General features: G+C 55.9%; 1 protein-coding gene across 2 annotated transcripts in view; it reads right to left on the reverse strand.

Annotated features, from left to right (window-relative positions):
* The window catches only part of CCND2 (cyclin D2), a 28,350-nt gene extending 10,266 nt beyond the window's left edge, over positions 1 to 18,084 (reverse strand). The window contains exons 1-5 of one of the 2 annotated variants that reach the window (XM_057701544.1): positions 17,581 to 18,084; positions 15,595 to 15,810; positions 12,918 to 13,077; positions 3,970 to 4,118; positions 2,904 to 3,151 (exon numbers count right to left, since the gene is read on the reverse strand). In XM_057701544.1, coding sequence (XP_057557527.1) covers positions 2,966 to 3,151; positions 3,970 to 4,118; positions 12,918 to 13,077; positions 15,595 to 15,810; positions 17,581 to 17,775 — 906 coding nt within the window. In that variant the 5' untranslated portion in view covers positions 17,776 to 18,084 and the 3' untranslated portion in view covers positions 2,904 to 2,965. Of the gene's footprint in view, positions 1 to 2,903; positions 3,152 to 3,969; positions 4,119 to 12,917; positions 13,078 to 15,594; positions 15,811 to 17,580 lie in introns of those variants that run through there. The other variant, XM_057701545.1, reaches the window with a different exon arrangement.
* Between the last annotated feature and the right edge of the window lie 2,006 nt (positions 18,085 to 20,090).

The following is a 20,090-nucleotide window of genomic DNA, read 5'->3' on the forward strand; positions in this document are numbered from 1 at the left end:
GCAATACTGCAACAAATTCAATAAAGACTTAAAAAAAAAAAAACTCAAAAAAGAGAACACAACAGAGAGTTTTGGTGTAATCTAGGTAGAACAGGATATATATATAAAACGACCGGACAACTCGCCTCTATAGCTGTTCTGTTAAATATCTTCCGATAACGTCACATCTTCGTGGCCCGTGAGCCCCCATTCTAGTTGTTCATTAACGACTTAGGAAAATGGTGTCATGTGAAAGCAAAGTGACTTGCTCTAAGGTAAAGTCAGGTACAACTCGGGGGACCCTGATACATCGCTAATGTTAAGACGTATCTAGCTTTCCAAAAGACCTGGGGAGACCAAAGCACTTTCTAGAAACACACTTGAAACCCACCTGCCCAGCCTTTGTCCCCCTTCCTTCCTCCCCGCCCTCCCCGGCATCACTGCCCAATGACTCTGCCAGGGGATCTGGAGAAAGGACTGAGTCAAAGTTGGGTCTTGTTCAAAAGAGTCTATAGACAAGCGCACAGGGAGATAAAGGCTGGCGCCGAGCGCGAGCAGGATGCCGAGGGGACGGAAGAGGAACCCCGATTCTGCCAGGGAAGCAGCCCAGTCGGTCCCCCCTTTGCAAGCAGACCCTTGGCAACGGAAGCCCCGGTGGATGTTCCCCCAAAGCCAGAATGGTCTCTCTGGCTGGTGTCTGTTTTTAGCAACACTTAGGGGTGGAAGGAAAGAGTACTTAAAATACACCACCCTCTGAGACTTTTATTCCCTGTAAAACTGTCAGGCTTCTCACTCAGCTTTCTCTTTGGAATGAAGCGTTCCGGTTTATTTTGGCAACCAGAGCAAGCAACAGAGAGCAGCTTTCACAGGGCCGTGTGGGTCCCTGCTATCAAAGCTCTCCGCCGCCGGCCGGGGAGCCAGAGACACGGCTCTGCTGTTCCCGGAGAGTCAGGCAGACCCTCTTTCCACAGTCCGATCCCTGACAATACACCGAGAGGACACCGTCAGCTGGCCCAGGTCTCCAGGTGTAAGCTGCATGGGGTTAGCACACAGCTGCAGGGACTCTGGGGTCAAAGGCCAGCACCTCCCAACTCCGAGCTGTCTGTGCACCAGGGCCCATAGGGCAGAAGGTGGTCTGGTCACTTGGCTTCCCCGCGGGAGGGCCCAACGCAAGCCCCTGGGCACTTCAGTGTGGCCCGAGGACATCATATGTCTATGCAGGTATCTACAACTTTTTGTTGTAGTAAAATATACATCACCTAACACTGACCATCTTCAGCATTTTTAAGTGTACAGTGTCAGCATTAAATATGTTCACCGTGTGGGGGGACCACCACCCTCTCCAGAACTTTTCATCCCCAATGGAAACTCCATACCTATTAAACAATCACTCCCCCATCCCCCACCCCTGGGCCCTGGGAACCTCTATTTCCACTTTCCCTCTCTATGGATTTGACTGCTCTAGGTACCTCATGTAAATGGAACCCTATTTGTCTTTTTGTGCCTGGCTTATTTCACATAACACGCCCAAGGCTCATTCATGTTGTAGCATGTGTCGGGATTTCTTTTCAAGGTGGAATAATGTTCCGTGGTATGTACATGCCACATTGTCTTTCTCCATCCTGAGGACATTTTCTACCACCAAGAGACGAAAAAGTGATGGTTTCTACTCTGCATTTTAGTTAGGCCAGGAGAGCTCTTTTCTGCGGGCTGATTTTCTGCTGCATGTGTAGTTCCTAACAACTGCTTAGCATCCGTTCATTTGCTGGGGTTTTACGTGCTTTACAATCACGTAACCTCCACACAATCACCAAGTTTCTTGATGACGGAAACCTTACCTTTTATTTTCCATGTGCCCCCCGCCCCCTCCGCTGCCTTGGGTCTGTGTCTTGCTCACAAGGCAACAGCCTGCACCAAGAGCTCTCCAGAGAGCACAGGCTGACGGGTGGGAGGACTTAGCACCCGAGGTCTGGCACACACAAGAGCTGAGCCACCGAGGACATCCCCAGGGAGAGCGGGAGTGAGCCTCTGGGGACCTGAGGTAAGCTGGGAACTTCCTGAGCTCTCCAACTGTTCTCCGAAAAAGTGGTACGTGCACGCTTGGTTTTTGATATTAAAATGTTTAACCCCAGGCCCACTGGTGAAAGAGGCACAGTGCATGCATCTCCTTTCTCTAAGCTAATTTTTTTTTAAGCTAATTTTGTATCCAGTTCGCCCAGTCCAACAGCTGACTGGAATGGCCTGGCTACACAGTATCTGAAAAGCGTAAGCAGTGTCTCCAGGATGAAATGAGAGGCTGACATGCCCACACCAAAAGCAAGGCACAGCCCACGAAGTCCAGTGGCACCCCAGGGGCGACCTCTGTCCATCTGAAGCCAATAAGGGGTGACAGAGAGATGCAGAAGAAGGCTGGAGACCCTGTGGGACAAGCAGCCCATCGGGGCACATCTAGAAATATCTGAAGGAGGTTACAATGCCGGCGGTGGGGGTGGAGGTCCAACTCGTGTCACTGACATTTTTGTCTCTGGGGGTGGGGGATGGGCTGGCCTCAAGCTGGTTGGGAGTCCTTTTGGCAAGGCAGCCTTAATAGGAGATATTCAGAAAAGGAAGGAAGCATATCGTTTCTATAAATGCTAAGTTCCGTCCAAGATCTGCCTCTAGAGGATTCGAAAAGCGTTCTTCCCAGGAAGCTGCCCTGGAGGGTCTTTTCAGTCTACATTTTGGAAAACATGGTTCAAAAGCCCTGTTTGGAGCCAACATTTGAAAAGCATCTCTAAGAACTGTTTCAGAGGAGAACCCCTCCCTTCACTTCCTTGAGATGGTAATGAAGGCCAAGGCAAAACCTGGGGGGGGAGGGGGAGGGTCGGGATGGGGGTGGGAGTGGGGGACGCCAGCCCCCCGCAGCCTTCGGCACGCTGACATTTACCCTTTCGCCCAGCATCCCTGGTGGAGGCACCGGCCCCAGGCCTGTACACCACATTATCCCTTACCACTCAATATCTGTCCACAGCAGGGCATTCAGAATCCCCCTGACCATCCAGAGGGGGTCATCACGGCGTTCCCCTGCATTCTTGAGCCGCTCCATGGTGACTTGAGAGGGCCTCAGAGCGGACACCCCTCTCTCGAGTTGCTTTACACCAAAGGCCCTTTTCAAACAAAAAGATCCCAGGAGCTGCAGCGAGGGAGGAATGCAGGGTTCCCAGGCCCGGCGTCAGAGCCTCCAGGTGCTGGTCCCAGGCCACTGACCCCGGCTCTCCGCCTCTGTGACCTCGCAGAATCACCCTGGCCCTGACCTTCTAAGGACTGCAATTTCCAACCAGCTGAATCCGAGCCTCCCTTGATCCTGGGCTGTCCCCCAAACCTCTCTTCTTCTAAGGAGCTTCAAATTCTGGCAACCAGAGTTACAGCCTCCGAACTGTCCACAGGGCACCCAGAATGGAAAAATCTATAGCTAATAATAGTTCCTTGCATTTGTACAGCACTTAACTCTTTTTAAAGTGCTTTTTAATCCATCATCACACTGAAGTAAAGGGAAATGAGAGGTGGGCGGGGTGGAGAGATCTGTGGAGGTGGACACCTCCTCCTGGTGGGGCCCCGCCGTCTCCCACGCCCTGCGGTGCAGGAGGGGCTCACCCCGGTCCTGCCTGCCAGCCCCAGTGTGTGAGCAGGCACGAAAGCTCCACGCTGCAGGAGAGGCAGGCTGCCGGTTGTACATAAATGGAAACAAGCAACAAATCAGAGCCATGGGGAAGCCCGGACCATACAGGAAACTAGTCAGCAGGCCTCCCTCCCCTCTAGTCTCTGCCTGCGAAGTTCTCTTCTGTATTTCATGATACCTGGGATTCTGAACACTTAAGAGGAGGCCTCACCTGCTGAACTTTGTCAAAAGCAACAAAGAATCTCTGACACATCATCATCGAACCAACTGTCTCTTTCCCTGAGCTGAGAGACGTCTGGTCTTAGCCAAGAGGATGGACGGGGGCCACCTACCACGTCGGTGTTGGTGATCTTGGCCAGGAGGTCCACCAGGGCGTCACCCGTGAGCGAGCTCACGTCCTCGTCCTGCTGGAGCCCGCAGATGGCGGCCCCCACGCTTCCAGTGGCGATCATCGACGGCGGGTACATGGCGAACTTGAAGTCTGCGAGGACGAGAGGCAGAAGGTCAGGACGAGTCACAGGCAGGCACTCCCCAGCCTGAAGATGCTCAGCAGAGGGATGGCACGAGTGGCCCCAGGCCCCACGGACACAACCTCTCCTAAATCTTTCCTTCGTGAGACGCCCTTCACTTGCCCATGACTGTGACGGCTTCCAGATTTAAAAAGGAGGAGACTCAGCAGAGCAGGGAGTTCTGAGACCAGTACAGACCAGATAGCCCACGTGCTACAGAAGTGAGACAAGCCAAGGGCTCCAGACGTGGGGGGAATGGGAAGCACGAGCAGGTACATCTTGGGAAGAATGACAGCCTGATGTGATTCTGCCCTATGCTCTGGCATCAAGGACTAAGGTGGCTCAAAATAAAAAAAAAGATGATTTGATTAAAAAAAAAAAAAAGGATGGGACTTTCCCGGCAGTCCAGTGGTTAAGAATCCGTGCTTCCACTGCAGGGGGCACGGGTTCGATCCCTGGTTGGGGAACTAAGACCCCGCGTGCCGTGCAAGGAAAGTGGGAGAAGCAGCCATGGCCGGGGGGCGGGCGGGTGCTGGGCGGCAAGTTTCACACAATTTCCCACTTCGACCCAATGCCAAGGGCCCTCAGAATATTAGGAGAGAGAGGCCAGGAAGTCGATTTGGCTCCCAACCATGAGCTGTCCTAATCAGATGGATGACTTGGTTTAGATTTTATGGCTTTGGGGCCTGAGGATCCCATTTTCTTGCCGGGGGAGAAAAAGAGTGGTTCGCTAGAGAAATGGAAAAGGACAATACATCTGATGGGCTCGAACCCCCTCATCTTCCATTTCTCCACGAGCAACTACAGAGGATGCTCTTATGTACCAGCCCGGAGCCCAGACACCAGTTTCCAGTGGGGCTCCCGCAGAGGGGCTGGCAACCAAATCAGCCACTGCTGTCCCAGGAAGGAAGGTAAGGATACCCCCCCTCACCCCTGCTCCTGCTGCTAAGTGCTCCCACCTGCTGCCACATCCAGGACCTGACACGTTACAGCCTGTGTAATCCACCCGTCAACCATGGAAGGCGTGTACCATCAGTCCCCTAAGGCTGGGGGTGAGAGACCGAGCCTTCTGAGTTCCCACTGCCCTCGCCCTGCCCTGTTCTGATACATAAAAGAGGCGACAGTTTCGTCCCTACTCCTAACTGCAGTCCTGGAGTAGGGAGCATCTTCCACAAAAGGCTCTCTCTAGTTTTGCCATCACTCAGTGAACTCACTGCATGTAGAGGTGGAAGGCTGGGGGGAGGGGGGTTGCTGTAGACGGACGATATGGGTCACATTTCAAATCGCAGCATAAGCACTGGGTTTAACCCACAGAAACAGTTCAACCTACTATTACCCCTCTCCTGCTATTCCATCAACATATTCCACGGAAGCACTTTTACTGGTGACCCCATTGTCCATATCAGGTTAGTGGCATCCTTAGAAACCTCACCGGGTCGCTCAACCAGGTACACGCCCCCTCCCCTCCTGGCAGAATCCCATGAACGCGGCAGGCCTGGCCATGTGTCTGTCTTTTTCCTTGGCCCTCTTTTCTTAGCCCGCGCACCATCTCCACCTCTTGAGGGATGGCTGTTACACCACTGTACCCCAAGCCTGCTGTGGGCTAACTCGTCCAGAGCCTTCTCTGTCCCCTGGATGGGGTGAGAAGCCAGCCTCTCTGCCTCCTGCTCTGCTGTAGGTCTCTTCACGTGGGGTCACAGGAGTGTTTCTCTGCCCAATAACCTCGTTAGCTCCCCCTGACCAGGGGACATGCACCATGCAGAGGTGGGGCTGCGTGGCCCTGGGCCCACCAGGCTTGGGGTGGGAGCAGCTGGCAGGAAAGGGCAGGGCAAGAGGATATCCCCGCCTCCCCCTGCCCTCACGATCCCCCCCCCCCCCACCCAGCCACAGGCCTCAGCCCAGGAAGAAACACAGCCCCCACACACCTATCTTTGCATCCTGCTGCCTGCAAACCCAACTCCTACTTCCAGCAAATGAATTAAACTCTGGAAGCCGGGTGTGTGGATGGATGGTCCTGGGGTTGCCCAGAGGACTTCTTGTTTTGTGGGTAAATGCTGGGGAACACTGTCCCCCGCCCACCCCCCCACCAGAACTGGGGAACACAGGGTGCACGAACACGGCAGCCTCTGGGCAGCACGGACCGGCCCAGGGAAGCCCGGCCGGCCCCGCTGAGCAGCAGGGCAGCAACCCCCTCTAAAGCTGGGGCCACCGCCGGCCATCCTCCGGGTTAGTCCAAAGGAGGAGACAGGAACCCCGCAAAGCCAGGTCTAGCCCCTGGGTGAGTCTCTTCCTCCCTCCAAGCCCCTGGAGTCCCAGCTGTCTACCAGGAGGGTGGATTTAGATTAGCAAACCAGTTTTTCTAACCTCCACTTGCAATTCAGTACTGGGTCCCAAAGTTCATTTGTGGGTCATGACCAGCATTTTTGGTTGTTGAGTTGAACAAAATAGAATAGAAAGTATCAGGGGGTAGCTCACCTAGTGAGAGTCCATACTGTTTTCAGAAACTTTTGTATCGATCTGATGTACACTGAGGGGTATCCTGAGCTGTGTTATAAAATGTATTTCTTCCTTGATGGTTTAGGTCAAAAAGTTGGTCAAAAAGTTGGAAGATGGTAGGCTGGCTGATCTCCCAGGGGCCTCGCAGCTCTCACTGGCTTTTACTTAAGGCTCTGGAGTACAAATGACTCCCAAGGAAATGAATAAGGACAAAACAACAGAACACAGCACAGCTTCCACCAGGCAGCAGAGTCACAAGATATCTCTGTCCATTGAGCCGTTCTGCATGGCCTCAGGGGCTGCCCCAAGACCACACCCAGGGACACCCCCTCTCTGAGGGTAGGGGAAACAGCAGAGAGAAGAACACCCACCCGAATAAAACATCTAAAGGGTCGCATCCTTGTACTAGCTCTTGTTAGTGAACCTCGGCACTCAGCCTCTGGGAAGTTCCAACCAACCCACTCAGCCATCTCTGGAAACCTTAAACTTTCAGCTATGCAACTGGATGGAGAAATATCCACAGTACTTACTTGGGAGAGGGGGTGAAAAAAAAAGAAAACAACAAACCAGACTTCACGAGCATGTGAAGATTACAACCAACCATAAATATATAAATAGAAATGCACAGACATGCATGCACACGGGGCAACTAGGAGGGTACAGAGGCAGGTAAATTACCCCCTCATCAGGCGGGGGAAACGTTATTTCAACTTAGCAAAGTAAAAATACCAACTAACAACCTCCCCCAAATCTGAGTCTCTTGCTCAAAAACACTGACACGCTGCCTGTTGGTGCCGAAGGCATACTCAGGGGTGAGCGTCCATCTCCATCCTCCGCTGCCCACCTGGAAAGGTGAGGTGTGTGTGACTTCCTAAGAACCCCCACCCCAACTCCTCCCTCAGTAGAGGAGAAGCAATTAGCTGGGCGGGGACCCCTTCCCACTGAGTTATGACAACGTGTTCCGCTCTGTTCCAGGCAGCATGAATGAATCCAAGACACGGGACATAGGACTACAACACAGCGTGGTGCGTTCTAAATGGCTAGGGGACCTCTAAAGACACATCTCAAGGAAGGGAGGTGCTCACGTGGATGGGAGCATTGGAGACACTTAGGAGGACTCCCCAAGGAGGTGGGAAGGGTTTGAACCAAGCAGCTCCAAGCACTGGAAACTGGAGGCCATGAGGGCTGGTGACTCACCATCTACCAGCTGCGTGAAGGTGGGCACGTTACCTGACCTCTCTGAGCCTCTGTTTTCTCACCTGCTAATAAGCATAATAATTTTACCCTCTTAGGGTAGTTCTGTGGATTCAACGAAGAGAACAGTGCCTGGCGAGCGGTAAACAATACACAACTGTCATCACCCCCGCTAGTCCTACCCCTGGGACCTGCAGTGGGTTTGGGGTGGGCCATCCTGACTGTCGGCGATTCTGTTCAGTGTCTGCAGGGATGAGGGGAGAGGTGCCAAAGGCAGGCCCCGCACGGCGAGGCCGGGGAGCACAGGGGCTCTGCTCTGGCCACCGGAGGCTCTCTCACTACTAGTGTGCGTGTCGCAGAACCGGCCTCATCGTGTCCCCACCGCCTCCTGCTGCTTTGTCAGCCGTGGGAGAAACTGAGGCCCCACAGGGGGATGGCAAGAGGGCACGAGAACACAAGGAATGAAAGAGAAGTTGGACCCTATTCATTCCGGTGGGGTCACCCAGAGCCAAGGAACAGGCCCCACACACCAGCCGCCCTGACCTCCACCTTCCTGGTGAGACAAGTGGCACACTTCAGGGGAACCCCACCTCCACCGACCAGCCCAGGCAGCATTCCTACTGTTTGCCGACTCGGCAAGGTATCAGCCAAAAATAAGGTACAATTCACCTGTTATAAGACACTCCGTTTTACGGGTGAAGTGATGAAATCTTGAGAGGTTAAGTGACTTGTCTAACATCTGATGCTGGGCCTGGGCTTAAGATGGAGAGAGACGTTCGGACTCTGCAGCCAGTGCTCTTTGAGATTCACCAGAAGGTAAGGAGCTCCTCAAAGGCACCTCCTACACCCTACTAGGAATCGAGGGTCATCTTTCCCATCAGAAACGGGAGAAAAGCCCAAAGAAAGGAGCGCCGGCTCCGGAGTCCAGGAGAAGGGCGCCGGTCCCATCTGTGACCTCAGCCCACAGCGGGAGCCTGCAGAGATGCTTCGCCTCCCAAGGACGTCCTAGGGTGGCGCGGGGCTCCTTCATCTGGGCAAGGGCAGGAGCACTGCTCCACATTCATCAGCTTGGGAAGATTTCACTGAAGGAAGCGTTCTGAGCTAAGCAGGTCTGAAACCACAGATTACATGGCCCTGGGGGTAGTTTCATCCCCACTGTTTTGACTACCACCGAGGCCACGGCCGCTTTGACCGGCACGTGCGACGCTGTGCTTCTGTTCACCACTAGGGGGCGAGAGCTGCTGGCTCTGCGATGAAGAGAACCAGGATGCCTTGCTCTCCCCCACTTCCAACCTGCTCACCTGAGGTGTTTAAAGGCCGGAACCCAGGGTGCTCCCTGGCTGCCAAATGACCTCCTCGGCCGCCCCCAGGGCAGGTTCAGCACACCCTTGTTCTTGTGGGGCCGTGCTGCCGATGTAACTCCAGAGGCCTGCGTGGAGGAGCAGGGCTGGACAAGGGCCCTCCACCTACTCCTCACCCACCTTACAGCCAAATGGGAAGTGAGATGGGCCTTGTCACGCTGCCTGTCCCCACGGAGGGAAGAACTGAGACTCCCTGTTCAACAGGCCACTTCCCCTGGACCCCGTGACCCCTTCCCGGGCGGAGGCAGCTCAGGGGCTCTCGGACGGAAAGCGGTTTCAATTCTTCCTTCTGCCTTCCAGCCACCCGGGCAGACCTCCCTTTCTGAATCAGGGGCCACGTCGTGGACCCTCTCTGGGCCACCACTGTCTGGCGATACCCCAGGGATGAAGCGTTACGAGACACCTCTAGGTACGGCCAGGAAGACGGGGAAGCACGAGGGTATCACCATCACGGGGGCCCAGGTCCCGGGGCGGAGATCCTGAGGGCGATGCTCTTGTGCACGACCGCTGAGGGCGGCCCCGTGGGGTGGGGGGCTCCTAGGGCGATGCAGGGTGCCCTGGGTAGGGAGGTCAAGCACCTCTCCCCCACCCCTGCACCAAGTTCGAACTCAATGCCATTGGCTCTCCTAGACTAACTGGAATCATGTGTTGAGCATGACATCATGTGTCAAGAATCTCCCCCCGCCGGCGTGGGTCCTGAGTCATCGCAATGGTCTCTCTCCTCGCTGGCAGGCCTGGGGGGCTCTGCCCCCAGACTACACCGGGAGGGGGCGTGCCAAGGACCCGTCTGCTGCCCAGCGTCCAAAGCTCTAGGGAAGGGAACACCAGGAGCCGGTGGTGATGAAGGGCTCCCCCTCACCCCATGGCTACCACGGACCAGCACCCGCTGGGGTCTCCGCCCCAGAAGCTGTTCAGGGCTGAGCAGGGGAGGAAAGAGGGCACTCTCACCACCACGGGGAAGCCTCACGCCTCCGAAAGGAAGACGGACACCCCTACCCTTCCCTCCTGCTGCCTCTTCCCCTTTCACACACAGGCACTCTCCACAGACGGCGGGACCACCGCCAGCTCTTTCACAAGCAGCGTTTCCCCTCAACTAGCCACACAGCCCCTGGGGTCTTTACCACCTCCTCCTCCAGACCCACGGGGGCCGCTGAGCCCCCGGCTGCCGGTGCTCCTTCAGCTCCAAGGCAGACCGTCCAGGGTCCGCAGGGGGAAGGAGCAGGACCTGCGCGCCTGAGACCTGCGCGCCTGCTGCCTGGCGGCCTGTCCTAGGCACACGCCCATGCGTCACACCCTGGCCCCAGAATGTGGCATCTCTATCTACCCGGAAGGTGTTTCCTCCAAGAAAAGCAGCCCTTGGCTTTCACTCCATCAGGCCTGAAAGCCCCAGGCAGAGGCAGCGGGATGCCATGTGACTCAGCCATTCAAACACACTCAAGGGTAGATGGGGAAAGAACTGCCTCTCGAGACAGGCTCATCCTTTCTAGATCCAAGAAATGTCTGAGACCCTCCCTGTGCTGAGCTGTCCACATCTGGGGCTTAGGACCTGGCTGGAGGTGTTCTTACTCCCATCCTTCCCCACCCCCTGCCCCACACTAGTTCGTCTTTCAAAAGGCAGTCTTCCCAACTTCCTCCGCCTCCCCTCAGACCTCTGTCCTCAGTCCCTGAATCCCAGGCTCCCTACTCTGGCCCCAAACTTGGCAGCTGCCCCAAGGATCTGGCCAAGAAGGCCAGGAGTGGGGGAAGGGATCCCCAACTTTAGAGAACGGGCCTTTAGAGAATCTGGGGATCTGCTCTTGGCCTGGGTAGCTCCACCCACCCTCCTAACAGAGTCAGAGATGGAGGAGGAGTGGGCAGACGGACCCCAACAGGTACGTCAGTCAAGAGGCAAGGTCAAAGCAGAGCTCTGGCTATCAACAGCTGGGCAACGTGGGAGCGCAGGGTCGGGGGTCAGCTGTCCCAGGGCCAGAAAAAAAAGGGCTGGTTGACCCCTCCCCCACCGTGAATCACGACAATGGGAGAGGAAGGGACAGCCTGGCCTGGGAGACAAAATGACAGGTCAGTGAGGGGATGACCTCTAGCACCCAGGCCAGACAGCAGAAGAGGAAGAAGCAGAAGAAGGGCCACAGGCTGCAGGGCAGCAAGCATCCATGGGCCAAGAATGGCCCCCCAGGGCTGCAGGAAGGGCACGGACAGGCCATGAGGCCTGGTCTGGATCTGGGAAGCTGGGGGGTGGGGGTGGGGAAGGGGGGGCCTGGACCTTGCACCCAAACCCAAGAAGGCCGAGCGAGCATGGCATCCTGCTGGACTCAGACGGGGGTAGCAGGGTTAGGGTAAAGGAAAGTCATCGTATCTGCCTCAGTTGGAAGAGTCAGCATTGGAGACATTTTCACAGTTAGTACCAGGGCACGTCGCCTACACCTTTCCTGACTGACAAAGCACCTCCTTGCACATTATCTCTTTTCTGATGTCCATTTTCCTAACCACGCTGAAAAGGCTGTAGGATCCTCATGTATCAATAGGTGTGTTTTGCAGATGAAGAAGCTGAGGTTCAGAGAGGTCACCCAGCAGTAAGTAGCAAAGCCTGACTTTTTGACTGTGAACAGGGCACGCACACTGCTGCAGACAACCCTGCTCACCTTTGCAGGCTCCAGAATAATATGTAACAAGATACTGAAAGAAATCACCCCCCAGGCCCACCTTTGCAATTCAAGTGCCTACCCCTGGCAACCATGAACCCTGTCCTCTCCCCCAGGGTGGCAGGGGTGGGGGGGGGGGGTAGATCTGTCCGAACAAGTTTTTACCGTAACACTTCTGATTGTGAAAATATGAACTCTTGAGGCTCTGCCCTGGACAATTACAGGTCCAGAGTTTCTCCCATGGCCACTACCATCAGAGGGGAAAACAAACAAACAAAAAACCGGTGGAAACTGGCCAAGGTTCAGTGCGATGAGACTGTATCAAACCACTGCCTTTAGTTTATTAATTCATGGCAAAGCAAATGGGCCAACAAGGACTATGTATCAATTGGGGAATCAACCTGGTGGGTGTAGAGCTCTTGACATGAAAAGGCAGTTGCAATGTTAAAGGTTGCAATCAAAAGCCCAACACGTGGAGGGAGGGGGCAGAGCCCCGGCTCAGGAAGCCAGTCCTTGCTCGGAACCCCAAAGGTTCACCCCCACCCAGCAGAGGGAGCAGCCGGAAGGCAATAAATGCCCTGCGGCCAAAAGAATTCCTCGGGCCTCCCTTACCACTTATCAGGGCAGGCCTATTTATCTTGACAGTGTTCCTTTAACCTATATTTGCCCCCACCCTCCCCCAAATTTCCTCTTGGGCTTATCTCCAAGCCATCCTTTTCCTCCAAAGATGAAAGATTTAAACACGACCAGAGAGCAGCATATATAATCTTCAAAGAGCACTTTAGACACCATAAAGAATATTTTAACAGGCACTATTTTTTTTCCCCCTTACCACACCTGTCCTCATAAACCATTTATGAGTTTGGCAAAGAAAGAAAATATACCAGCTGAGATAAAGAAAGGAAGAAACAGCCTGGGAATGAAATCTTGAACTCCAGATTACTTGGGACCCCCTCCTTGAAACCCCCCAACCCCTGGAAGTTGGGGCTGCTGTCCGCCTTCCCCTTGAATCCCCCCCCCCCCCCAAAGCCCTCCTCAGCGCCTCTCCCTCCCTGCTTCCCGGGGCTCCAGTGGCTCCTACCGGTGGCGCACAGAGCGATGAAGGTCTGAGCGTGCTTGCGGATCAGAGACAGCTTCTCACTGGGCTGAGGCAGCTTGCGCAGGATGTGTTCGATGAAGTCATGGGGGGTGACGGCCGCCAGGTTCCACTTCAACTTGCCCAGAACCACCAGCTCCCACTCCTGGGGATGGAGGGAGGGAAGGGAAGAGTTTAAACCCACAGGCTGACCTGGCGTCCGGGACTGGGGGCTTGGCATCCAGTCCAGTCCTAACGATGCTCATTAGACAGCGGCTAGATTGGAAGGCGGGGGCCATTTATCAGAGTGGCCCTAAAGCTTTGAAGTGGGTGACGGCTCTTCTTAGGCTTCAAATGTCAGGCTCCACCGAAAATAATGAGAGCCCAGGTAGCTGTTGCCAAGATGGGTACTTTCTTCTTCTTTGCCTCTCCAGCTCCCCCACCCCCACCCAACCCAGACTTCCAGGGGATGCTTTTGCCTGCCCACCCACAAGGTTAAATCTGCAATAAGATATTGCCAAGGTCGTTGTACCCCTTTGGTAGGAATTTGTTGGATATCTATCACCGGAGTAACAGTCTTCTGAATCCTCATGGAAAAATGATGTACACAGAATAAAGCTCAAAATTAGGTTTCTTGGCCCAAATCCTTGGCAACCAGTTAGCTTGCTTGTAGTTGGTGCCAAAAAGTGCCACTTTTTTCTCTGCTGCTAAAACTTTCCCCTGGACACATAACGCAGAAATCTCAGGAAATGATACTCAGACACAGAACACCCTTCCACTTAAATGTTTCACAGACCGTTGTTAACATGACTGAAGGACCGAACGGCCCCATTTTGCAGCTGGAGGTGATTCAGGGCAGGGTGAAGGTGCTTGTTCAAGGTCACGGAAGCCCGCAGCCCAAATGCTGGCGCGATGCAACCCTGTCTCTTGCGGACCTCTCACCAGCAGCCCACCTAGTGAAAAACCTTATTTCTCTCCCTTACTGGGATACGTTGAGGGGAATTGTGCTCAAAGGGAAATGGGCCAAAGAGAAAGCCTTAAAAAATATGTGCCGTCAGAGGGAAAACAGGCCTATCGATCAATCAGCATCGGAAGAACGAGAGACCAGCTTGCCAGTGCAGCTCGCTCCCTCATTCACCCTAAGAACCCGACTGTCTTCCGCTGGCTAAGCCGGCCATCAGAGCCCCACTCTGCCTGCTGCCCGGCTGGCTGTGTGGTCTGGGCCAATTCCCTCCCCTTCCCTGGCCTTAGCTTTCTCGTTGGTAAAATAGGACTCCTCCAGATCTCAACTTCTGCGATAAAGAGACAGAGAATGAAAAAAGGCAGATTTGTCTGCAGCAATATAAATTAACTTCACAGGCCCTAGAAAAACTGGGGTGCTCTCAAAAATCCCTGAGACCCCCATCATAGTAAAACAATGAAGCAAAAGGAAGATTAGTTTTCCTATCTCCCGTGGGAAAAATAACTGGATCCCAAGTCTAGCCATTTTCTTCTTTACTGCCTTGGCTTTTTACGGGAGGTTGGGGATAAAAAAAAAACCCAGATAGACTACTGAACAATCGGTGTCTTCCAAGATGGCTTGAAATTCCAGCTCTCCTTCTCATGGGGGAATGTGAGTATAAACCACTCGACTTGTACCATTACTAAAGGAAGCAGATCTCCCAGAAGAAAGCACCTTTCTGGGCCTCTCAGACCAAACCAGAAGCAGCTGAAATCTGGCAGCTGTTCAAAGGTGAGGTCATTCATGCCCCTCTGCATTCTCGGAGATGCCTCCCCATCCTTGCACATGTCTGCCGCTAGGTGGCAGCACAGCCTCAGGGAGGAAGGCCTCTCACAAAGAGCTCAGTTCAGACAGCCAGTCCCAACCCTGTGGACTTCGTGCAGGCCCGGCCAGCAGGGAGGGGGAGGGGGTGGGAAGAAGGGGCCCTTTTTCCAGACAGTTGGGAGATAGGTGCGCAGATCACTGAAGGTGGGCCTCTGGAGCCGCCCAACCAATGCCATACTGCTGCCACATGGCCGTGTTCAGTGTGAAGCTGCAGAGGCAAAGAGTCCCACTGGGTGGGAAAAAGGTTTGCTGGCAGAAAACCAGAGTCCAGGACAGGACCCCTGTGTCTGTATCGAGGTCACAGCCCCACCAGAGATAGGAATCTAGGCCTCTGAATCCTCTGACAAAGGGCCAAATCGGACTGTGCTCAAAAGCCAGTGAGCTAGTATTTAGTGAACAGCTATTATGTGCGGGTATCTTGAGACTCTAAGAGATGCCTAAGACCTACCTTTGAACTCCTGGTTCTTAGGAGACACACCACAAGTGTATTTGAATCATGTGAGAGGTTGATTACTGTCTCAGAATTCAGTGATTGAAATTTTGGAATTTAATTAAAATATTATCACTGTGTTCCATGCCTCCTCTATACACACACACACACACTGCAAATCAATCTCACCAACACAAATCTCCCTGAGTGAGGATCTTATTCACAGGGGGAGTCTTAGTACTTCGCACAGAGCCCAGCACACAGTAGGAACACAAGGACTCACATGAAAGGAAGAGGGTTCTCAGAAGTGTGAAAACTTCAGTGATGGGTAATTTGGGGTCTTAAGGATTTGTTCTGGGAGCAGTGGGGTCAAAGCATATTAGGCTAGGGGAGAGAAGAAAGGCAGGGAGGAAGGAGACAGTTATTACCAGCAGCTCCTGAGGCTTGATGGAGTTGTCGGTGTAAATGCATAACTTCTCAGCGGTCAGCGGGATGGTCTCTTTGAGCTTGGACGCCAGGAACATGCACACGGCCCCCAGAAGCTGCAGATGGGTCTTGGGAGTTGGGACTCCGGCCAAAAAGCGGTCCAGGTAATTGATGGCCAGAGGAAAGACCTCTTCTTCGCACTTCTGCTCCTCACAGACCTATGACACGAGTGGGACAGGGTCGGGGTCGGGGGGGAGACCATAGTATCAGGAGAAGAGAAAAAAAAAAGAAAATACAAAACCTAGGGAAACGACAGAAATACTGAATTTGTGTGTGTGGGGGGGGAGGGGAGTAGAATAAGCGATCGGAATGAAGAGGAGGAAATTGGGGTCAATCTAAATGGCCATCCGTGCTGGGGTCCTCCCAGGGAGCCTAAAAACTCAGAGGAGAGGTGGGTTAAGGACCCCGAAGCCGAGAGCGCAGCAGCGCCGGCCCCGCCGCCCCCGTGGGCCGCTCGCTACTCCGCTCACTCGCACTCACTCACTCTCTTTTTTGGATTTCGTCATCTTTTCAAAAAATCAATAAAAATATTCTGGAGGCTCCGGGGGTCTCGTTCTTGGTCTCATTCGGACCCCCAGACCCTGCTCTATCATTCCCGACAATTGAAAAAATTGTCGGGGGTGGTCCCCGCGGGCCAGGCGCCGCATTTGGGGGGGTGGGTGGGGAGAGGTGGGGAAGCGGGGGGAGGGCGGAGGGAGCGAGCGCCGCGCAGCCTGGGCGGCCGGAGTCAGAGCAGGGGAGACGGGTTCAAAAAATTATTAAAAATCGAGGAAATATCCCAGACAAGCCCTTTCGCCGTGAAAACCCCACAGAGGATCCAGGCTTCCCGCAACGGAGGTTTGAGGTGCCGGGAAGGTCTGGACCGCGACCCCTGGGGCTTTGGATCCCGAGGGGAAACTTGCAGGGGTGAGCGCGGCGGCGGCGGCAGTGTCCGGCCGCGGCCCACAAGGGCAGAGGCCGGGGACGGTGGCGAAGAGCTGGGGGACAGACGAGGACGGGGAGCCGCCGGAGAGAGGCGCGGGGGGCTCCGGCCTCTCCTTCGAGGGGGGGGCCGCTATCCCCCTGCACACACCTCCTCCCCCCTCCCACCCCACCCAGATCTCCGCACCCAGGAAACTGAAGGCCGAACCGTAAGTAACCTTCGCGGGGTGGGGGGGGGACGGAAGGATAGGGACCGAGGGCGCCATCAGAAGTGGGGAGGCCGGGATAGTGGGGTGCGAGGGGGAGCGGACGACGCGTTCCAGCCTCTCCACCCCGAGTTTACAAAGCAACATGGCGAAACCACGGCAGGTCCGGAGCCGTGCAGACGTGGGCACACCGCTCGCTCCGCAAGGGTTCGGAGCAAGGAGAAAGAAGTGGTTCTTTTGGGTTCCCCGAAGGCACACGTTTTTTCAGTGTGACTTCCAGGGCTCCTGAATTCCCCGTTTCTTTTCGCCTCCCTCCGCCCTCCCCCTCCCCCCTTAAGTGCCAACGCGGAGTCGCGACCACATGCGGGGACCCGAGGCTAGGACGAATTTGCCCTGGCCTTTGCGGGAGGGGAGCTCATTTTTTAACTTTGGGGTCCCGGGTTCATGATCCTACTCTTCTTCAAGGCACCGAAAGCAGGCTCGGCTTCGCAAAAGACAGGTCGGGGCGGGGGGGCGGGTGGGAAGAGGAGGCAGCCACATGCAGGCACACGCGCGCGGGATGCTCCCCCACCCCCGCCCCGGGACAGATTTGCCTCCTCCCTCCTCTCCCCCTCCCCCCGTGAATCTTGCACCCCGCAAGGAACAGAAAGGAAGCCACGCGTCTCGCCGAGGACGCGGGGTACCCTCTGGCGCAGCAGCGGAGAGCCGGGTGCGGAGGCTGCCCTCTCCCAGGTTCAGGGTCTCCGCGTGGGGGGCGGGGGTCCGGGAAGAGACAGACGGAGCGCCTGCCTGCAGACCTACCTCCAGCATCCAGGTGGCCACCATCCTGCGCATGTAGGGCTGGATGTCCTTCTGCACGCACTTGAAGTAGGAGCACTGGGGAAGGTAGCGCTCCTCGATGGTCAGCAAGTTCTGCAACACGCGGTCGTCGTGGAGCAGGTTGGCGTCCGGCACGGCCCTGCGGACCGGGTCCACCTCGCCACACAGCAGCTCCATGGCCAGCTGGGTGCCCACTCGCGCCCTTGCGATCTCCGGACTGGAAAAGTTGGGGGGGGTTGGAGGGGGGAGGGGAGAGGATTCCCCTTCCCTCCTTCCTTTGGCTAAATAAGGGGTTTTCGGGGGAAAAGTGAAGGGCAGAGAGAGAAGCTGGGGAAGAAGAGAGGAAAGGGATGGGCGGTGGGAGAGGAGCGCCCCGGGGGCTGCTGACTCTGCCGGCCCTCCCCTTCAAACTTGTCTGCTCTCCCCAGCTCGCTCTGCTCTCTGCTCTGCAAGGCAGTGACGCAAACTGGCTGGGCAGTTACTTCTCCTCCCTCTCGCCTCACCCCCCTCTTCGGTTCCTCCTCCCCTTCCCTCCCCTCCCGGCCCTCCCCTCCTTCTTTCAGTCTCTCCCTCCCTCCCTCCCTCCTTTCCCCTCTTGTTATTAAGGAGAACAGCAGCTGGCCCGACCAAACTTCAAACGCGGTCCCCCGCCCCCCCGCCCCCCTCTCCTTAGCTCTCCGAAGCCCTCTCCCTCTATCCAGCCCCGCAAGCCAGGGGCCCCGGAGAGGGGAACCCACAAAAAACCCCACCAATTCCCACTTATTCCCTCTAATTGCGCACATTCTGTAGGTGCATCCTGCAAAACACGCCCCTCGGCTCTGGCTGCTTCAAAACTGACCCTAACACTCCTGCCCGTGTACTTAAGGTCCAGGAATGACGGGTGGATTACTTGAAGACGAGGTGGGCTCAGACAATTGAGAAATAGACCCCTTACGTGAGAAAGAAGGAGGGCGATTTTAGAAAATAGCATCTTCGCATACTCAGAGAAAAAGGTTATGTCCCTCAAATTTATGTTCCTAATCATTTGGAAGCTGTTTCCAAAATCAGATTAAAGGGACCAGAAGTGCATCCCCCACGCCGCCCGCGCCACCGCCCCCCTCCCCGCAGATGTGTGGGGAGAGGAAGAAGAGGGAGGGGTGGGTGTCCGGAGGGAGGGGGCGCTTCTCCGACGTGACAGAACGTGACCCAGGAGCAGAAACCATCCCGTTCTTGGGGCGCCGGAGGCGCCACTGGGAGACGCGGGGAGGCGCCCCGAGCCGCCGCAGGCCGGGGGCAGGGCTACCAGCGGTTCCTCCGCGGCCAGCGGCCACGCAGGAAAAACCCGCTTCCTCGCCCTGCATCTGCTGACAAGCCGCCCGAGGTGTCTGCGCCGAGCGTGGCCACACTGATACAGCTTTCTAGGAAATAGCCCGGGAGGGGGAGGGGAGGGGGGCGAGAGAGGGGTAGGTTTGGCTCCCCCTCTCTCCCCCGGCGCAAACGACACCACCCCTTCCTTTCCTCCGAGGCCCAAGACTTCCATCCCGGGTCCCTCGCCTGCACCCTCACGGATCTTGCGGGTTTACGCCTCGCTCGCAGCCAGGGCTTTCTCCCCGGGAGCGGGACTTTGGTGGAGACGCGGCCGGCGCGGTCGGCTCTGACACGTGCGCCAATGCGTCCTCGGGTCAAAGCCGCTTTTAGAGGGGATCTGGTGGCGTTTCCTCACCTCCTTCCTCCCGCCACCCCCCACCCCCCACCCTGCCCGTCCGCGCTGTTTCACTCTGGGAGGAAAGGGAGTGGGCCCAGGGCCCCCGCCGTGCTGGCCGAGCTGGCACGTGCGCCGAGCGCGGCGTGGGTCCGGGTTCTCGCGACACACCGAGGTCGGCCCAGGACCTCCTTCGCGGAGAAAGGGGGTCCGAACCGGGGCGCGGAGGGCGAGCGGGAGGAGGGGGCGGGCTGGCTGAGCCGCGCGCTTAGTTCCCTGAAAGGAGGAGGAGGTGGAATAAAGAGGGCGGGGAGTGCATGAACCAGAGGTGCGAGCGATTAACTCCGGCCCCGGGGCCAGCCCCTTTCCCCGAGGGTGGGGCGGAAGGGGTGGCTGGGTGGGTGGAAGCGGGATATCGCTTTAAAAGGGTGAGCAAGAGTTTGGGGCGCCGTCTCCCCTCCCTCTATTTGCATAGCCAATAGCTCTGGGTCTCCTGCTACTGCGCGCTGATTGTTACCGGGCAGATTACTTTTTTTTTTTTTTTTTTTTTTTTTTTAGTAGGACGCGTTCCCCGCTACATCAAAAGGAAGCCAAGGAAGGGAGGGCGGAGGGAGAGCGGGGACTGGGGCGGGCGAGGGCTGGCGAGAGGCCGGGGCGCCCTCGACCTTATCAATAGCCCCGGGAATTAGTATCCAATCGACTGTATGTAAAGAAAGGGGAGGGAAGGGGCGGGCGAGGAGAATGTCTAATTGCGGTGGAAGCCATTAGCTTTCGGGCAGGAAAAAAGCTCGCTGAAAAACCCAAGTTGCAA

This window comes from Hippopotamus amphibius, chromosome 12 (genome assembly GCF_030028045.1).
Source record: "Hippopotamus amphibius kiboko isolate mHipAmp2 chromosome 12, mHipAmp2.hap2, whole genome shotgun sequence".
In the NCBI taxonomy this organism is placed as follows: Eukaryota; Metazoa; Chordata; class Mammalia; order Artiodactyla; family Hippopotamidae; genus Hippopotamus; species Hippopotamus amphibius.